The sequence below is a fragment of the Penicillium arizonense genome, assembly GCF_001773325.1.
Source record: "Penicillium arizonense strain CBS 141311 chromosome Unknown PENARI_contig001, whole genome shotgun sequence".
NCBI lineage: Eukaryota > Fungi > Ascomycota > Eurotiomycetes > Eurotiales > Aspergillaceae > Penicillium > Penicillium arizonense.
Window position 1 is genome coordinate 36,925 of NW_019173278.1, and position 14,098 is coordinate 51,022.

The window sequence follows — 14,098 nt, forward strand, 5'->3', positions numbered from 1 at the left end:
CATCCGATGCGCCAGAAGCCAATTTGACTATGAGGCGAAAAGGGGAACAGAATGCTGTGCAGGAAGGACAAAGGATATTCATATCTCAACATGGTCATCACCGACCCTGCTCCAGACTTGGCACGATAACAGGACCGAATTTGACCACATTCCCATGGGCACCTTCGCCCTGGACCATGAAATCAGCCGCCAGACTCAGCTTGCTCTTAGAGCCCTGTGATACGTTGCCATATGTAGGGTTGACAGATTCCGGATCATAGGCGACGATAGCGACATAATTACGGCGGGCCATGAGCTTGCGATACTCACGTGCCTGGCCGTTGACATCTGTCTGGAAGATTTCCATCATATCTTCCTTGGTATCGCTCGGTTGGGCCGAGGATCGATGGCCGTTGGCGGGAACATACAGTGGCTTGCTGTGACTGTGCAGGAGTTTAATGATATAGGATGGGGGTGGGGTGTTGACGACAGGAGAAGCAATAAGTTGATACATAGTCTTGTGGTCTGAAGGCTGGGAAGGGTCATGGACGAGACCGGCGCCACAGACGTTCACTGCACCAGAGAGGAAGGTCATACGCAGGGACTTTTGGTGTGCGATACCCTGAAGGGTGCGGATAAGGTAAGTCCGTTCGAGATCCTGGATGGTGTTAGTCAAAGAGAGCATATAACTCGAAAAAAACGACCGGGAACCAACCTTTGATTCGTGCGTCCACTGATCGCGCAACTCGTCCATGAGATCAAATTCTCCGAAGGGACTTAGAATGCCACCCATAAGTCCAGATTTACCCACAGCTCTCTTCACTGAGTCGAAGCCTGATCCTACGAAGTCCTTCGCGCCTACAACACCGGCCACGGAGCTGGTCACCTTGCCGAGGACATTGTATGCACCGGTCACGGCGCGCTTTCCTGTAGCGACGGTCTGGGCGATATGCTCTGCTGTCTCTAGTCGAGGATAGATAAGCGGTACAGAAACCATCCAGAGGCAATGCTGCACGCTAGAAGGTAGCATTGCAATCTTTGGGAAGAGACCCTGGTACGTGGGACCGGCCATAACCTGATGGGGGTTTCGTTCCGAGCGACAATCGGGCCCGACGACGACTACGCCAGGACCCAAATACTTGACAAAGTGCCAGCCAGTGCCAGTGATGGTGAAAAGGTCCATGTCGTTGTTGACATTGCGGAGGATATCGAGAGTTGTATGGTGCTGGAAGAGAAGATACATCTCGATACCAATGCGGCCAATGTTTTTGAACATGTTTGAGAACTGCATGTGCTCAGGATAAGAGCCAAAACCATCAAAGCTGTGACTACATTAGTGACATTCATTTCGCATGGTACGACCGACTTACATATCATGGTCGTCAATTTGGCAGATGTAGGGAATTTGCGCAAAAGACTCTCTCATGTAGGGCTGGTCGAAGTGGCTGGTATAGTAGTGGAAGTATGCATGGGAGACATCTTGTTGGTTGGCTGCAGTCCAAGGTGCGTTCTTTCTAGCTTCCTTGCCGCTGAGAGTGAGCCACTGCTTGAGAGATGGGATTTCCTTCCACATGCGATCTGCATAGATCTGACCACCCAGGCATAGTTGAGCATGGAATCCTCCAATCTCGCTGTGCTTTTGCATGATATCTTTCCACATAAAGCCAACACCACCCAGGCGAGCACGCTCATTGGCATTGACATTCAGCGAGAAGTCATTTCCAGAGGTGGCAATGAAGCGCCAATTAGTTTCATGTCGGCCAGCGACAAGGAACTCGTAGCGAGTGCAGCCCAGGTGCGAGGTGATTGCATAAGTCCATTTTGCGGGGCCCGCATCGTCCATCTGCACGTCAATCTCGTACTTGTAGAATGTCCACCGCTGATGTGCGGCAATGTTGATTGCCTTGAGCTGCCGTGGGTTTGGAGACAGATCCACACTCTGGTGCATGTGGATCGTAGGTGGCTGTGCGGCATCTGTTACGAGAAGAATGGATCCCAACCAGACCCCCCGCTCGAGATCCATATTGGTATAACGCAGGTATGGACCAAAGTAGACACCGTTTGTAGGGGTGGTTTTATAGAGGTCCATGCCGCTACTGGGAGGGGGGCCTGAGAATCCGGGCATAGGAGACTGCAAACTCTCAAAACCAGGAGTCAAAGGTACACCGGGGGATGCAAGAGGTTTCCCAAAAGCTGAAAGACCTGGAGAAGCCAGCGGATGGGCGCTGTAAACACTCCCAACCGGAGACAAGGGTGTCTCATTAAGGTTCAGTGGTGTAGGTCCCTTCGGGAACTCCCATTGAGTTGACTGCGAAGGCAAGTGGATATAATAATATTGCCCAGAGCTCGGGTCCATGTGGGCGATCCATCCTTCAGGAAGAGGCGGCGGAGATGCTGGGGTTGGACCGGCGGGGCCAGGAGAAGTTACTTGGGCTGTCTGTTGATGGAAGCCGGACATATCACTCGTAACAGAGGCTTGCGGGGGCTGTCCCATCTGCTGCTGCCTTGGATCATTTGCAAATGCGGGATGATCCTGTGTCGAGGCTGTCGGCGCAGGTGAAGGCGCATTGGCAAGAGCCGGATGCTGATTCGCCAAAGCTGGGTGCACCAATGCAGCTCCAGCGGCGGCTGCAGTCCCGCTCTGCTTTTCATTAGGGTACCCATTCGAACCAGCGGGACCAGAGACACTTGAGTAGGCAGGAGGGGGCGAAGAACTGAGGCGCATCCGGTCCATATCATGCTCCAGGGCATTGGAACGTCTCTCTGGCGGCTCTTGCTGCTGCGGCAACACGGACGCCGGGTGCGACTGGGATGGCGAGCCACTGTACTGACTTGGGTGAGATTGAGGAGAAGGGCTGCTGTATTGACCGGGATGAGACAGAGGGGATGGACTGCTGTACTGTCCCGGATGTGACTGGGGAGGAGGGCTGCTATACTGGCCGGGATGAGCGGCAGCTGGATGACTGTCCTCGCTCACGACCTCTGCACCTTGATAAACAGTAGGAGGCCCATGGGGTTGGGATCCCGGCTGCTCAGTTGGAGTCCATGGACGAGGCTGTGGAGGTTGCTGGAAAGTCGGCTGTTGTCCAAAGTACTGCTCAGCTCGTCTTTGTGCTGCAGCATTGTGCGTTTGAATACCCGCCAGTGTTCCTGTACCTGCGATGCCAGCAGCCGCATAGCGAGCCTCGATATCAGACCCAGGTTGCTGGCCAGGCCCAACGACGGGGGTCTCTGGTGGCGGTGGAGAACCCCGCTGGGCGCGGGTTGTCGAGGTCGAGGCAGTAGAACTGATACGGTTGATCGAGCCTTGCGGGGGCTGCAGGCTGGATGGGGGTCTAGCCACCGAGCTTTGCCGGGAAGGCGGCGGGTAGTATTGTTGACGGTAGTCATATTGATTCGCATTTATAGAAGCCTCTGCCGGGGGACCAGGCGCAGGACCAGCAGGCGGCCGGGGGTAGGGCCTAGCTGCTAGGGCCTCACGGTCTGGCGCATCCGGGCCAGGGGATTCGGGCAGCGGCTTAGGGGCAGCACCACGCCGCTCGGCCAGAGTCGCAACCCGAGGCTCACGACCGTCCCGCGGACGCAGAGCTGAGGGATATTCGTTAGGGCTCACTGAACCAGAACCAGCTGGCGGAGACCCGTATCTCACATTGTCGGGATATCTTTCATTTGAACTCGCGGTGCGTATCTGGGGCCGTGGTCGATCATCAGGGTAAGGCAGCGGGGCATTTGGTGGGGGGCTGGATCCCGCTGCCGATGCTGGAGATGACGAGTCTCGTTTGGTGATGCGCAGAGGGCCGATGACAGGCGACTCTTGCCTGCCAGGGGAGTCGTTGAGGAAAAGCTCCTCGGGGTGAAGGGCGCGGCTGCCGCCAGAATTCATGGCGGATAGGTAGAAGCTGCAGAAGACAGAATTGCAGGATATGTCAATTACGGAGATAAGCGCGAAGATCACAGGCGCTGATGAGGCGTAAATGCGGGGTCAGAGGATCGGAGATTACACAGTCAAATCCTTCATCTTGTGGAAAAAGAAAAGACAAGAAAAGAGAAGAAAAGAGAAGAGATTCAGAGGAAATCTCAGGGTTTCTGTAGGCGCCAAGTTTGGGCGAGACGCTGACCCCGCAGGTGATGAGAAGATTGTCACAGGTTGCTGCCTTGGGGCCTGGTATCTTGGCCCTATGAAGTATGAGTATCTCCACTACCTCTCTAACATGTACAACGCCCATTTGTAGGTTCCTGGGAAAATCTGGATCAAAATAGCTGAATTCTAACCCTTCTGGAGCGATTTGGCTATTTTCGAGCGGGTTCAAAATTCAATACTAAAGTACTCGTAACACACGTAGTCTTTCTATATAGTATTAACTACTATTAAGAATGACAATATCACGACGTAAAGATGGATAGCCAAAACTACAGTGACATGTTTACCTGTGTAGCATTGTATAGTTTACTGGGTCGGGGTCGGCCCGAGATCTTTGACCATGGATTCTTCGTTTCTATACATACACTTAATCGTCAATCATGCTAAACATATAACAAAATACAATGCCCACCCATATGCGCCAATGCCCTTGAACTCCGTCAAAATCCGAAATTCACCATCTGAAGCCCTTCTTGGGTCATTAAGTCGGACCAATCCACATCAAATGTGTGACCTACTCGCATGAGTCTCTCCAACTGTCGTTCATACACAATTTGAAGAATGGCTCGGGTGGTGGCCGCATTGCGTCCCATGCCATCCTCCTCATCCTCCATACTCGTCATCAATTCCATCGCCATCATCTTGAGACCACTGGCAGATGCTGTAGCGCCCGCCAGGAACAAGGGGAACACAAGGAAATGGCGGTCGGCTCGCCGAGTGTGTGTAGTCTTCTCAGCGAGGCGCAAGATCTCCGTCGCATGGTGATCAATGTCTCCATCTGGCGAGAATCCAGACTCAACCCGTTGCCCGGGCCACATGCTGCTATAGGAGAACAGTTGAGAAGCATGGTAGAGTGTTGCCGACTAAGGATATGTTAGTTCAATGCACAAGGATATTTTGGGAAAAGCGAAACTGACTTGCTGCAGTATTTCCCGAGACCGTCGCGGGAGATTGTCTTGTTGCTGATGTAAAAAGGCAATATCGGATGCCTCCCACAGTCTCCCAAAGGCCTGACGCAGGTCGGCAAGCTCTTGGGCTCTCTGGTCAAACTCGGCAAACGGTTGGCTTTGTTTATCGCGGCGAAGTTGAGTGGCCAAGAACCCAAGCTGGGCGGCCAATCGGAATGTGTCATGGTAAAGGCGCATGATAACTGGCAAGCTGTCGTGTTCATCAGAGTAGATCACACTGTAACCTTCTGGAGCTGTAGGGTAGAGGAGGGACTCCGACCCAGGGAGCATCTGATGGTCGATGACGGCACGTACAAAGTCTCCGGTCCCTGCTCCACTGAGCAGGGCGTAGAGATCAATGTGGCATACCCACCATAGGATGAAGGGGTAGGGCTCCTCGCCGTACTTGGAGCGACGGAGGAAGGCGATGTGAAGCAGGCGAGAGATGTGATGGGACCAGAGGTTTGAGCCGTGAGGCTCCGCAGCTGCGATCTTAGGTAATGTAATGTTAGTAGGCCCAAAGGATGTCACATGCAATAGGATCTTACCTCGTAAATGAGTAGCAGAAAGTGGGTTAGGAACAGCCCGTCTGAGACAAGGTCATCGTTGTTCCGTAGGCTGACTTGGAGTGATGGGAAAGCTTGCTGATAGTACTGTAGCGCATCGACATTGTGACCTGTGCCGCTGTGCGAGAGACTAAGGGCTGAAATAGCCATCATAGCGTGGGAGAGCTAACCAACATTAGCGCAATCGATCTAACCATTGGAGCTTGATATACTCACAGGAGGGAAATGGGTGGCTTCCTGCTCGAGAAAATCCACACTGAGTGTCATGAAATGACTATCAGATCCATAGGAGTCATCCAGTCTGTGGTCGTGGGGGAACAATTGCCTCCACACGACATGACGGAAATGGGAGAAGAGCGTCGAATCTTGACTTTGTTGGTCAAGGTTCAAGAATGTCATATTCTCCAGCTTGACCGATGGTGAAGGGAGGGACGGCATGATCGGGGATAGCGACAGAGCACAGAATGGATCTGAGATCTCAGAGGTTGGGGAAATTCTTGACAGTTTGCCATTGGGCGAGCGCCGGGTGACATCTTCAAAAGTCTTCAAGATCACCACGTTGGGATCGTCGCCTCGCACACTGCATTCACTCTTGGCTGCACTGGTAGGGCTATTGGCCACCGAGCTCCTACAGTCGCTCGAAGCCTTGGATCTAGGTTTCTCATTTGGGTCGTCTGCATACTCTGGCAGCGACGAGAAACTGTCTGGTGTCATCACCACATGGTACGTGCCTGGACTAAAGGCCTCTGCTTTCTTTTCGCGATCTTCATCCGACGTGAGCAGGGAAAAGGGAGGCAGTGAATCTCCCAGAGAAAAATAATCGGTCCTCTCATCCACAGAACTTGGCGAAGTGACTACTACGTGGTTAGTATAGGCCCCCAGGATGAACGAAGACTGCTTACGATCCCAAACAACATGGCCATCCGTCTTCACATCGGCCATTCGACCCATGATACGAGGGGTATCATCGCGAAACGCCAATCGTGGGCGGTAATCGCACGTATGGCCCAGACGAGTACATTGCTAAGAGACTGTGAGTAGTTGTGGATTGCAAGGAGCCCGAGGAATGCATACATTACATTGCGGGTGTCCTTCATCACATTTGACTAGAAGAATGTCAGCGGAATCCCCAATGGGACGAGAAATGAGCCACTCACCCTTTCGGCTCTGCACACAACCAAAAAAAACCAAAATTAACAAACTGCCTCTTATTTTGCGAAACCGAATCACTTACTCGACATGTCCTAGAATCAATTAGCTAGGGGGTCATTAATACGGAGTCAATTGGCTTACCAGCAACCCGTCCGAGACCGCGGAGGCAGGCGGATACGTGGTGGCGCGATCAGACCCTTGTCCGCCTTACTAAAGGCATCTGCAAACAAATCTTCCTTGGGGGCGATGATAGGAAGTCTCAGGGGTGGCTTTCCAGAGACTTTGCTCCGACGGTTTTGCATCACCAGACTGGTGACCGTCATAAGGCAGACCGGGTGCCTTTTTGGGGGGGGGGGAAATACTATCAGGGATGAGTGGTGTACAGACGGGTGAGATTGCAACGCTTACGGGTGGCGATAAAAATATGGGGATCTGGGGAAGAGAAAGAGAGAGAGAACCAGGAATTAATGAAAAAGAATGTAAGGAGGCAAAAAGAATGATATAGATGAATCAGAGTGGGGAAAGAGTGAGCTAAAAAAAAAAAAAAAAACTGCGGAGAGGAGTTTATGTATGTTCACATCACGAGCAGAAAAATGTAAAAGCTGCATAGAAAGTGCATGGTTCGAGGGATGGCGCAGCCTTCTTTTCCTGGCTTGACGGGTGGCGGGGAATCTAAAGAATCTCGGATGCGAAATGGAGAGAAAGAGAAACAGGTCAGATCCAAAAGGGGAGTGAAAAGAGTGAGAGGGAGAATGAGAGAGGGGATGGCATGCAGGTGCCAACCATGTGGAAAAGATCTATAATTACAATTACGAGGACGCTAAGGACAATCCCCTCACCAGTCTGGGCTGGCTGAAGCCACGTAGGAGAAAAAAAAAAGTTGAATTGGAGAAGGTCTGTATCGGAGCCGAAGAAAGGGAAGGGAAATGTTTCTGGGGAAGAAAAGTGGAAGAAAAACAATGTCCAACGGTCTCGATCGGCCCGGCCCCGTCTGGATCGACAGGAATCGAGGGAATCGAAGGGATCACACCCGCATTCTCTTATACGGACATGGCCGAGTATTAAGCGAGTGGCGTAGACACTATTCGCTTTAGGCTCGCGGATTCTGCACTGGATTCTGCACTCCTGACTGGACAGAGGAAAAAACAGGGAAAAAGCAAATGAGACCTGTAATCCCTAGTGCGAACCTTTTCCATCTAGTTCCCCAGAGCTGATTGGGTCGATTGAATCGAACCGTTCGTGAGAGCGCAATCTGCCCCTTCAATGATTCATGGATGGTCACTCCGTCGATCAGCCACGTGGTTAGCCTAGGAGTGCCAGGGCCTCATCCAGCACACGTTGTACTCCTCCAGATCGTTCGCTGGACCTCCACCCCCGAAGCTCGGCCGGAAGCGTGTCAGGCACACCTTGGGTAGGCAGTTTCAGGTACGCCAGAATGGCCTCTGCACGACCCTTGCGGATGGACTCGACAGACCCATCCAGCTCCCCCGTGAGGAGATTAGCAAGAGCAGTCAAGGATATCTCACCGGATGACTCCGAGATCCACGGATCCACTCGCGTAAAAAACGCCCGGAGCTCCTCGTAGCCCGTGCTGATGACCTGTCGTCCACCGTGTTGGAAGACCTGGTCCAGCAGACCGGTCATCTGTTCCACGTACTCTCCCAACACTGTGGTTAGGCTTAGCATGGCATGACGCTAGGGGGGTTCAGGGGACTGACCTTGACCCGAACCGGCGGTGGGGTTGAAACATTGCAGCAGGCATTGGACACACGCCGCAAGGGTGTCATCCTGGGTCCCATTCTTCGAGTCGATCTCCATATGGTCCTCATCCACCATTTCTTCAATTACGGGCGGTATGATCTTGAGTGCGTCGGCCATGAAATTGAGATCCTTGCGTGCTTGTGCGATCTCGCCCATTGCTCGTACGCCATGCGGCCGGTAGATAACGTTAGCGCGCTTCGCTTCGCGCACCGTAATCGTCTGACACTCCGTTAGCATTCCAAATCTTTTTTTTCCTATGCCGTAGTGGCGATATTGGCCCACTTACCTTTATCAGATTACTCAACTCCTTCGGTTGCCAGAATGTCTGAGCTTGACTGCTGAATTTGACTAGCGCCTTGAGCACCGCCTCTTTGCCTTCCCATGTCTTCCCCGCTAGTGCTCTTTCTAACACCGGCCAAATCAATTGGGCCGTCGGGAGGTCGATTTCAGCGTCAAGTGACTGAACCGCTTGCGCAATCGCGCGTCCGGCTGTATGCTTGATGGCCCACCGGGGAGAGTCCAAATTGTCCGAAACAAGGCCGACGATTTCACGGATGTAGAGGGTCACCGCGCGAGAACCACCGACGTTGTCTTGCCACGTTTTTTCGAACTGTTCCTTCACGTGTTCATCGCCATCATGCTTGCAAACAAACACAAACGGTAAAGCTGTTGCTGCAAATGCCATAAACCGGTCATTGGACAGTTTGGATGCCGAGTACAAAATCTCGCCAGAGATTACTCGAGGGGTGGTATCCTCCGCATTCAAGTAAAGGTTTTTGGCAAAGTCAATGGTCTTGAGAACACAATCGTCGGAAGCGAGTCGCAGAAGATAGCCCATTGATGAACAGTAAGAAGCGCTCACGGTGTCGTTTCGGTCCACCACATACTTGGTCAGGAGTTGGATGAATCGGTCTGCGTACGGGCGGAACATCAGGGTCTTCATGCTCAGCAGTACCAGCACGCGACTGCAGCCGACCTTGGATGGCAGGCCCACAGCCGACCGAAGCACATCTTCGAGTCGTTGCGCCAGTTCGTCCAGGTTGGATTCGTCCAAATTGTCAATCAAATACCGCTCAATCACTTCCATCATGGGAGATGTACGGATGCTGGACAAGCGCATTTTGTCAATCTCTTGACCAGTAAGACCGTATTTGTCGGCGTTGAGATGGACGTAGTTCACGGCCTGCGGTTCCAGAGAGCTGAGAGCAGTCAAGAATTTCTCCAACATGTTGGGAACGTGTGGACGCAGTAGGGTGCCCGGGCTTTTCTTGGTCATTTGTATGAGAGCACCAATGGCATACCCTTGCACCTCCTCAACACTAGAATCTAGCCCCTTGTCACTCAGAAGAAATGGGATAGCACTTTTGAGTAGAGTAGCTGCTCGCTTCTCTGTGCCATTTGTCTCAAGAGTGCGGATGACAGAATTGGTAATGGTCTGACAGAGCTTCAAAGCGGTAGTCCGGACGGATTCCTTGATATCATCGAGTAGCTTGAAAGCTTTACTGTAAACCTCATCTAGATATTGAGCGAACTTCTCTGGGCGACGACCTTGGATCAAATCTGCAATGGCAGCACAGCTGGCTTGTCGAACACGCCATTCTCGGCCAGCGAGTACGCTCTTGAGAAGATCCTGAATAATCTCATCAAAGTGGGTATCAATCACAACCGTGGGATCCTTGACCAGTGCCTGCCAGATGGTGTTCATAGATCGCTGCACATTCGGGTTAGGATCAAAGCGGTAACGGAACAGCTTGGGATAGATCTTGGGGTTTTTAGCCAGGTAGCCATCGACGCTGGAGTCAGAAAAGATGGTGCTGATGCCAAAGCGGCCAAATGCTGCACGATTCGTCCAAATGGCATTATTAGAGGCCAGTGACATGAATCGGTAGACCAGAGTCGGGTCACCGGCCTCAGCAGCAAGGTTCATGATATCCTTATACGTGTTGACAGACGACCCTTCACCAGTGGGGAGGGCGCCCGGCTCAAATAGCTGGGTGTCGGCCGTCACGTTGCCACCCCCGAGGTTGGGGCCGGTAGAAGTGAACGACTCTACCAAATCTCGCACCAGGTCATCCTTGAGCGATTGGTCGCCAATCTCATAGACAAGACTTAGTCCGTGTGCGCCGGTCTCCTGCACCACTTCATCACGATTTCCAAGGAGACTGCTGAAGGTAGCTTGGCACTTGCGCAGGCGGTCCTGCATCTCTTGCATGTGGCCGCAGTTCTTGACTAGTGACAACAGCCAGATTGCAGACGCCTTCCGGAGAGATGGCTTAGGCGCAATGCAACCAGCAATAACCTTATCACAAACGTCTGCAAACACCGAACGAGGGACATCCGAGCTAGGGAATTCTGCGTCAAGATCAAAGTCTTGGATCAGAGCCCGAGAATCCCATCCGACGGCGACGTTGCACAGGGCCTCGCCAACAGTGAACTGGACTTCGGGACTGCGAATCTCATGTAGACTGTACAGCGAGCCCAGAAAATCCTTGAACAGGGTGCCATCAGACCCAGATCGGGAGAATGTCAAGGTGAGGAGGCCCAATGAGCTGATAGGAATCTGATTCTCAGTCTTTGCATCTCGCAAGAGCTTCTCCTGGACCTTTTTCCAACCATCCTCGGCAAGGATTTCGAGAGTGAGTACTCCGGAGAGACTTAACTGGCCGATGGCCACCTGCGCGGTCCGCTGAAGGAGAGTATCACGCGAAACATCCAGAATATCAAATACAGTTTCAATGAACTGCTTGACTTGTGTTTCTGGGGTTCTCTTTGTCAAATTGCGGTACGCCAGTCGACTTAGCAGATATGCAAATGCTAAAATGGCGCCGCGGACTCGCATGACCTCTTCACCGACAGCAGTATTCCATGATTGAATAGTACCAGTTAGTCCAGTGATGAAACTTTGCAGTTCATTCTCTGGGAATTTAGGGTGCGAAACCAGGATTCCAAATGCGCGCGCAGTAATATCCTGATTCTCCTGGTTGTTACTGGAAATGGGCTCCATCAATGAGCTTGCACGCGAAAGCAACTGCTCAACAACATCGTTGGGTACCAGCGAGCAAATTTCAACAAAATGAACGCCGCATTGCCGCAGACCTTGTCTCCCGCTAATCGCAAGACCTTCTAGAGTCCCGGACAATAGTGTCAAAACAGACTCCTTTGCGGCCTTTCGTGTGTACTGTCTCACGGCTGCGCGTGCCTCTACGCTGGAAGATAAAAGCACTTCCAACTTGTAGTCCCAGTCTTGCTCTAGCTCTGCAGGAATCTTCGCCGCTGAGAAAGCCTCCCAAAGCAATGTATTGCGGAGGAACGAAATGGCAGGTACAAATGAATTTTTGTAGGGACCAGACAAGAGCTTCGATGCGGACAGCGCTTGGATATTTGACTGGTCTTCTTGCTCTTTTGACCCCAGCAGGAAGCGAGTAGCCTCGCTGAACTTAGGGAAATCAAACCAGGATTCATCGTGTTGCGTTGCAAAACCGGACCATTTCTGATCCTTTGTGGGGTTAAGCAATCGGTACCAATACGGATGGAGTCCTTTCTTGCCTTCCTCAACGATCTCTTGTTGTCGTTCCGGGCCTCTTGCAATGGCCATCAAATCGATCCAACGGGCGATCACATCACCAAAGGGCAAGAATCGGTTCGCGAACCGCACTGCCGCATACTGAACACCTCGAACGACACGATAACCAGTTTCGGGGTCAATATCGCCAGGTTGCATGCTCATTTGACGAACCAAAAATGGCCGCAGCTGGTCTTGAAAGGTCTTATCATGACTGTCTAATGAGGAGTTGAGAATACTGCCTAGCGCCTGGTCAATGCTGACGAAGATCTGAGGACTGGAATCATCTGCGCTCAAGGACGCAAAGAGCCATCGCACTAGATCGAACTCAAAGTTCTCCACGGCATCGGATTGCATAAGGAAATCGACCTTGGGGACCATGATACCAATACTCTCGTAGGCTAGGCCTCGCAGGCTGAGATCTGTTGTGGGTAATTTGTTTCCACTAACCGCGGGACTGGGCCATCCTTGAGATTGAATAAAATCCCTCAACCCTGCAATAAGCTTGGGTGCGATTTCTTTGAGATCAGACGGGGAGCCCATACGAACAACCCACGTGGTGAAAGTGAAGATTTGGGTTCTGAGTTTGGATGCTTGCAAGCCTTGGGAGGACCTTGCAGAATCGGAAAGAAGCCCATCTTCAATAAGTCTCAAAATCCTCTGCAGGTCAGCTGTGGCTTTGATGGACTTTCCTAGGAAAGCTAGGAGCTTAACTTGGAGCGCGGGTCGGGCAGGGGGAGCTCCAGTGGTGCCGAAATAGAGACCATACAGTTCCTCAACGACTGCGGGATTCTCGAGATCAGCGGCAAATCGCTTGAGGGTTTCATCGCCTAGGTCAGCAAGGCGAGAGTTGCCATCGGAGGAAGCGATAAGTGATGGCAAAAATCTTTGGGCGTCATTGAAAGCGCCACTGCCGATGAATCGGAGAGCAGTGACCTTGGTTTCGGTGAGGTTCAAGCCGCCGTCTGCTGACGGATTCCATGTTTCGTTTGCGGGCACACCTTTGTTTAAAAATGTGTATTCTTCCGGAGAAAGACCGGGACACGTTGTTGACTCCTTGGGTCCAGGGGTAAGAAGGAGCAATTTGGCCAGCCAAAAAGACAGGAACTGGGCATCGTCATCTGACAGACCGAGCCGCTTTTTCAAGTCCCGATCCTCTTCGCTACCTTTGGGTGGCAGCTTCAGAAGGGGTAGCAGGCGCAGTACCAGATTAAACACGATAGCACCCTGGGTGGGCGAAGTTCCGATTTGCGAGATACCCTGGAGCAAGGGCAATAGAATGTCGACTCTGGCCTCGGAACCAAGGCGGTCAATGCCTTGTTGGGCATATATGAGATCAAAATGTCTGACCAGTTGGGATTTTTGCTCCTTGAATTGTTTGAGCAGAGCTGCTACGGGCAGCTGGATAGAGGGGGCCTTCACTCGGGCGTTGACATGCTGGCAGACCGAGATGATTTTGTTGCGAACCGCCACGCTCTCCGACCCCAGTTTCAACAGTAATGGGGCCAGATAGGTTTGAAGTAATGACTGCAGCTTCTCGTCTGTGTCTGCCATGGCAATCCTGAATTCCACCTTGCCTATCAGGCTCAACTCGCGAGCCTCGGGGCTCTGTGAGTCCGCCATGGTGGGTGTACTTTGCAGGGTTGGAGAAATCCAGAAGAAGTATCAACCAAAATAGTTCAAAGGCAACAATTTAACAGAAATCACCTGGTTTTGTTCGATATAGGCAACAAACACTCACGTCATCGCCCTTCACGGTCGTATACGGGCAGTCCACGATATTAGTCAGCTCGCTTAGTCAAGTCGGGTCCTGAATACCTTCGTGGCTAATTTGTGATATGATAAATTGAAAACACAGGAGGAATTGACTGGGACGTGCTCTCGTTGATATTGCCCTTTGATCTTTACGCTAGTTTGGGGGGCAGTGAGGCTCTGGTAAATTACGATATATATACATATCTACCTATCCATCCTGTCTTGCTTTTTTTAC

The 14,098-nt window shown here is 52.0% G+C and overlaps 2 protein-coding genes across 2 annotated transcripts; both read right to left on the minus strand.

The window, feature by feature from the left end:
* Positions 1-97: 97 nt before the first annotated feature.
* Positions 98-3,862, minus strand: PENARI_c001G09671 (WW domain protein; the record flags this gene model as incomplete). Its single annotated transcript, XM_022626893.1, has 3 exons — positions 98-637; positions 695-1,301; positions 1,350-3,862. The coding sequence occupies 3 exons, from the start codon at positions 3,860-3,862 to the stop codon at positions 98-100; spliced, it is 3,660 nt and encodes a 1,219-aa protein (XP_022493236.1).
* A 4,225-nt stretch (positions 3,863-8,087) lies between these two features.
* Positions 8,088-13,731, minus strand: PENARI_c001G04307 (ECM29 family proteasome component; the record flags this gene model as incomplete). Its single annotated transcript, XM_022626456.1, has 3 exons — positions 8,088-8,452; positions 8,504-8,765; positions 8,833-13,731. The coding sequence occupies 3 exons, from the start codon at positions 13,729-13,731 to the stop codon at positions 8,088-8,090; spliced, it is 5,526 nt and encodes a 1,841-aa protein (XP_022493933.1).
* Between the last annotated feature and the right edge of the window lie 367 nt (positions 13,732-14,098).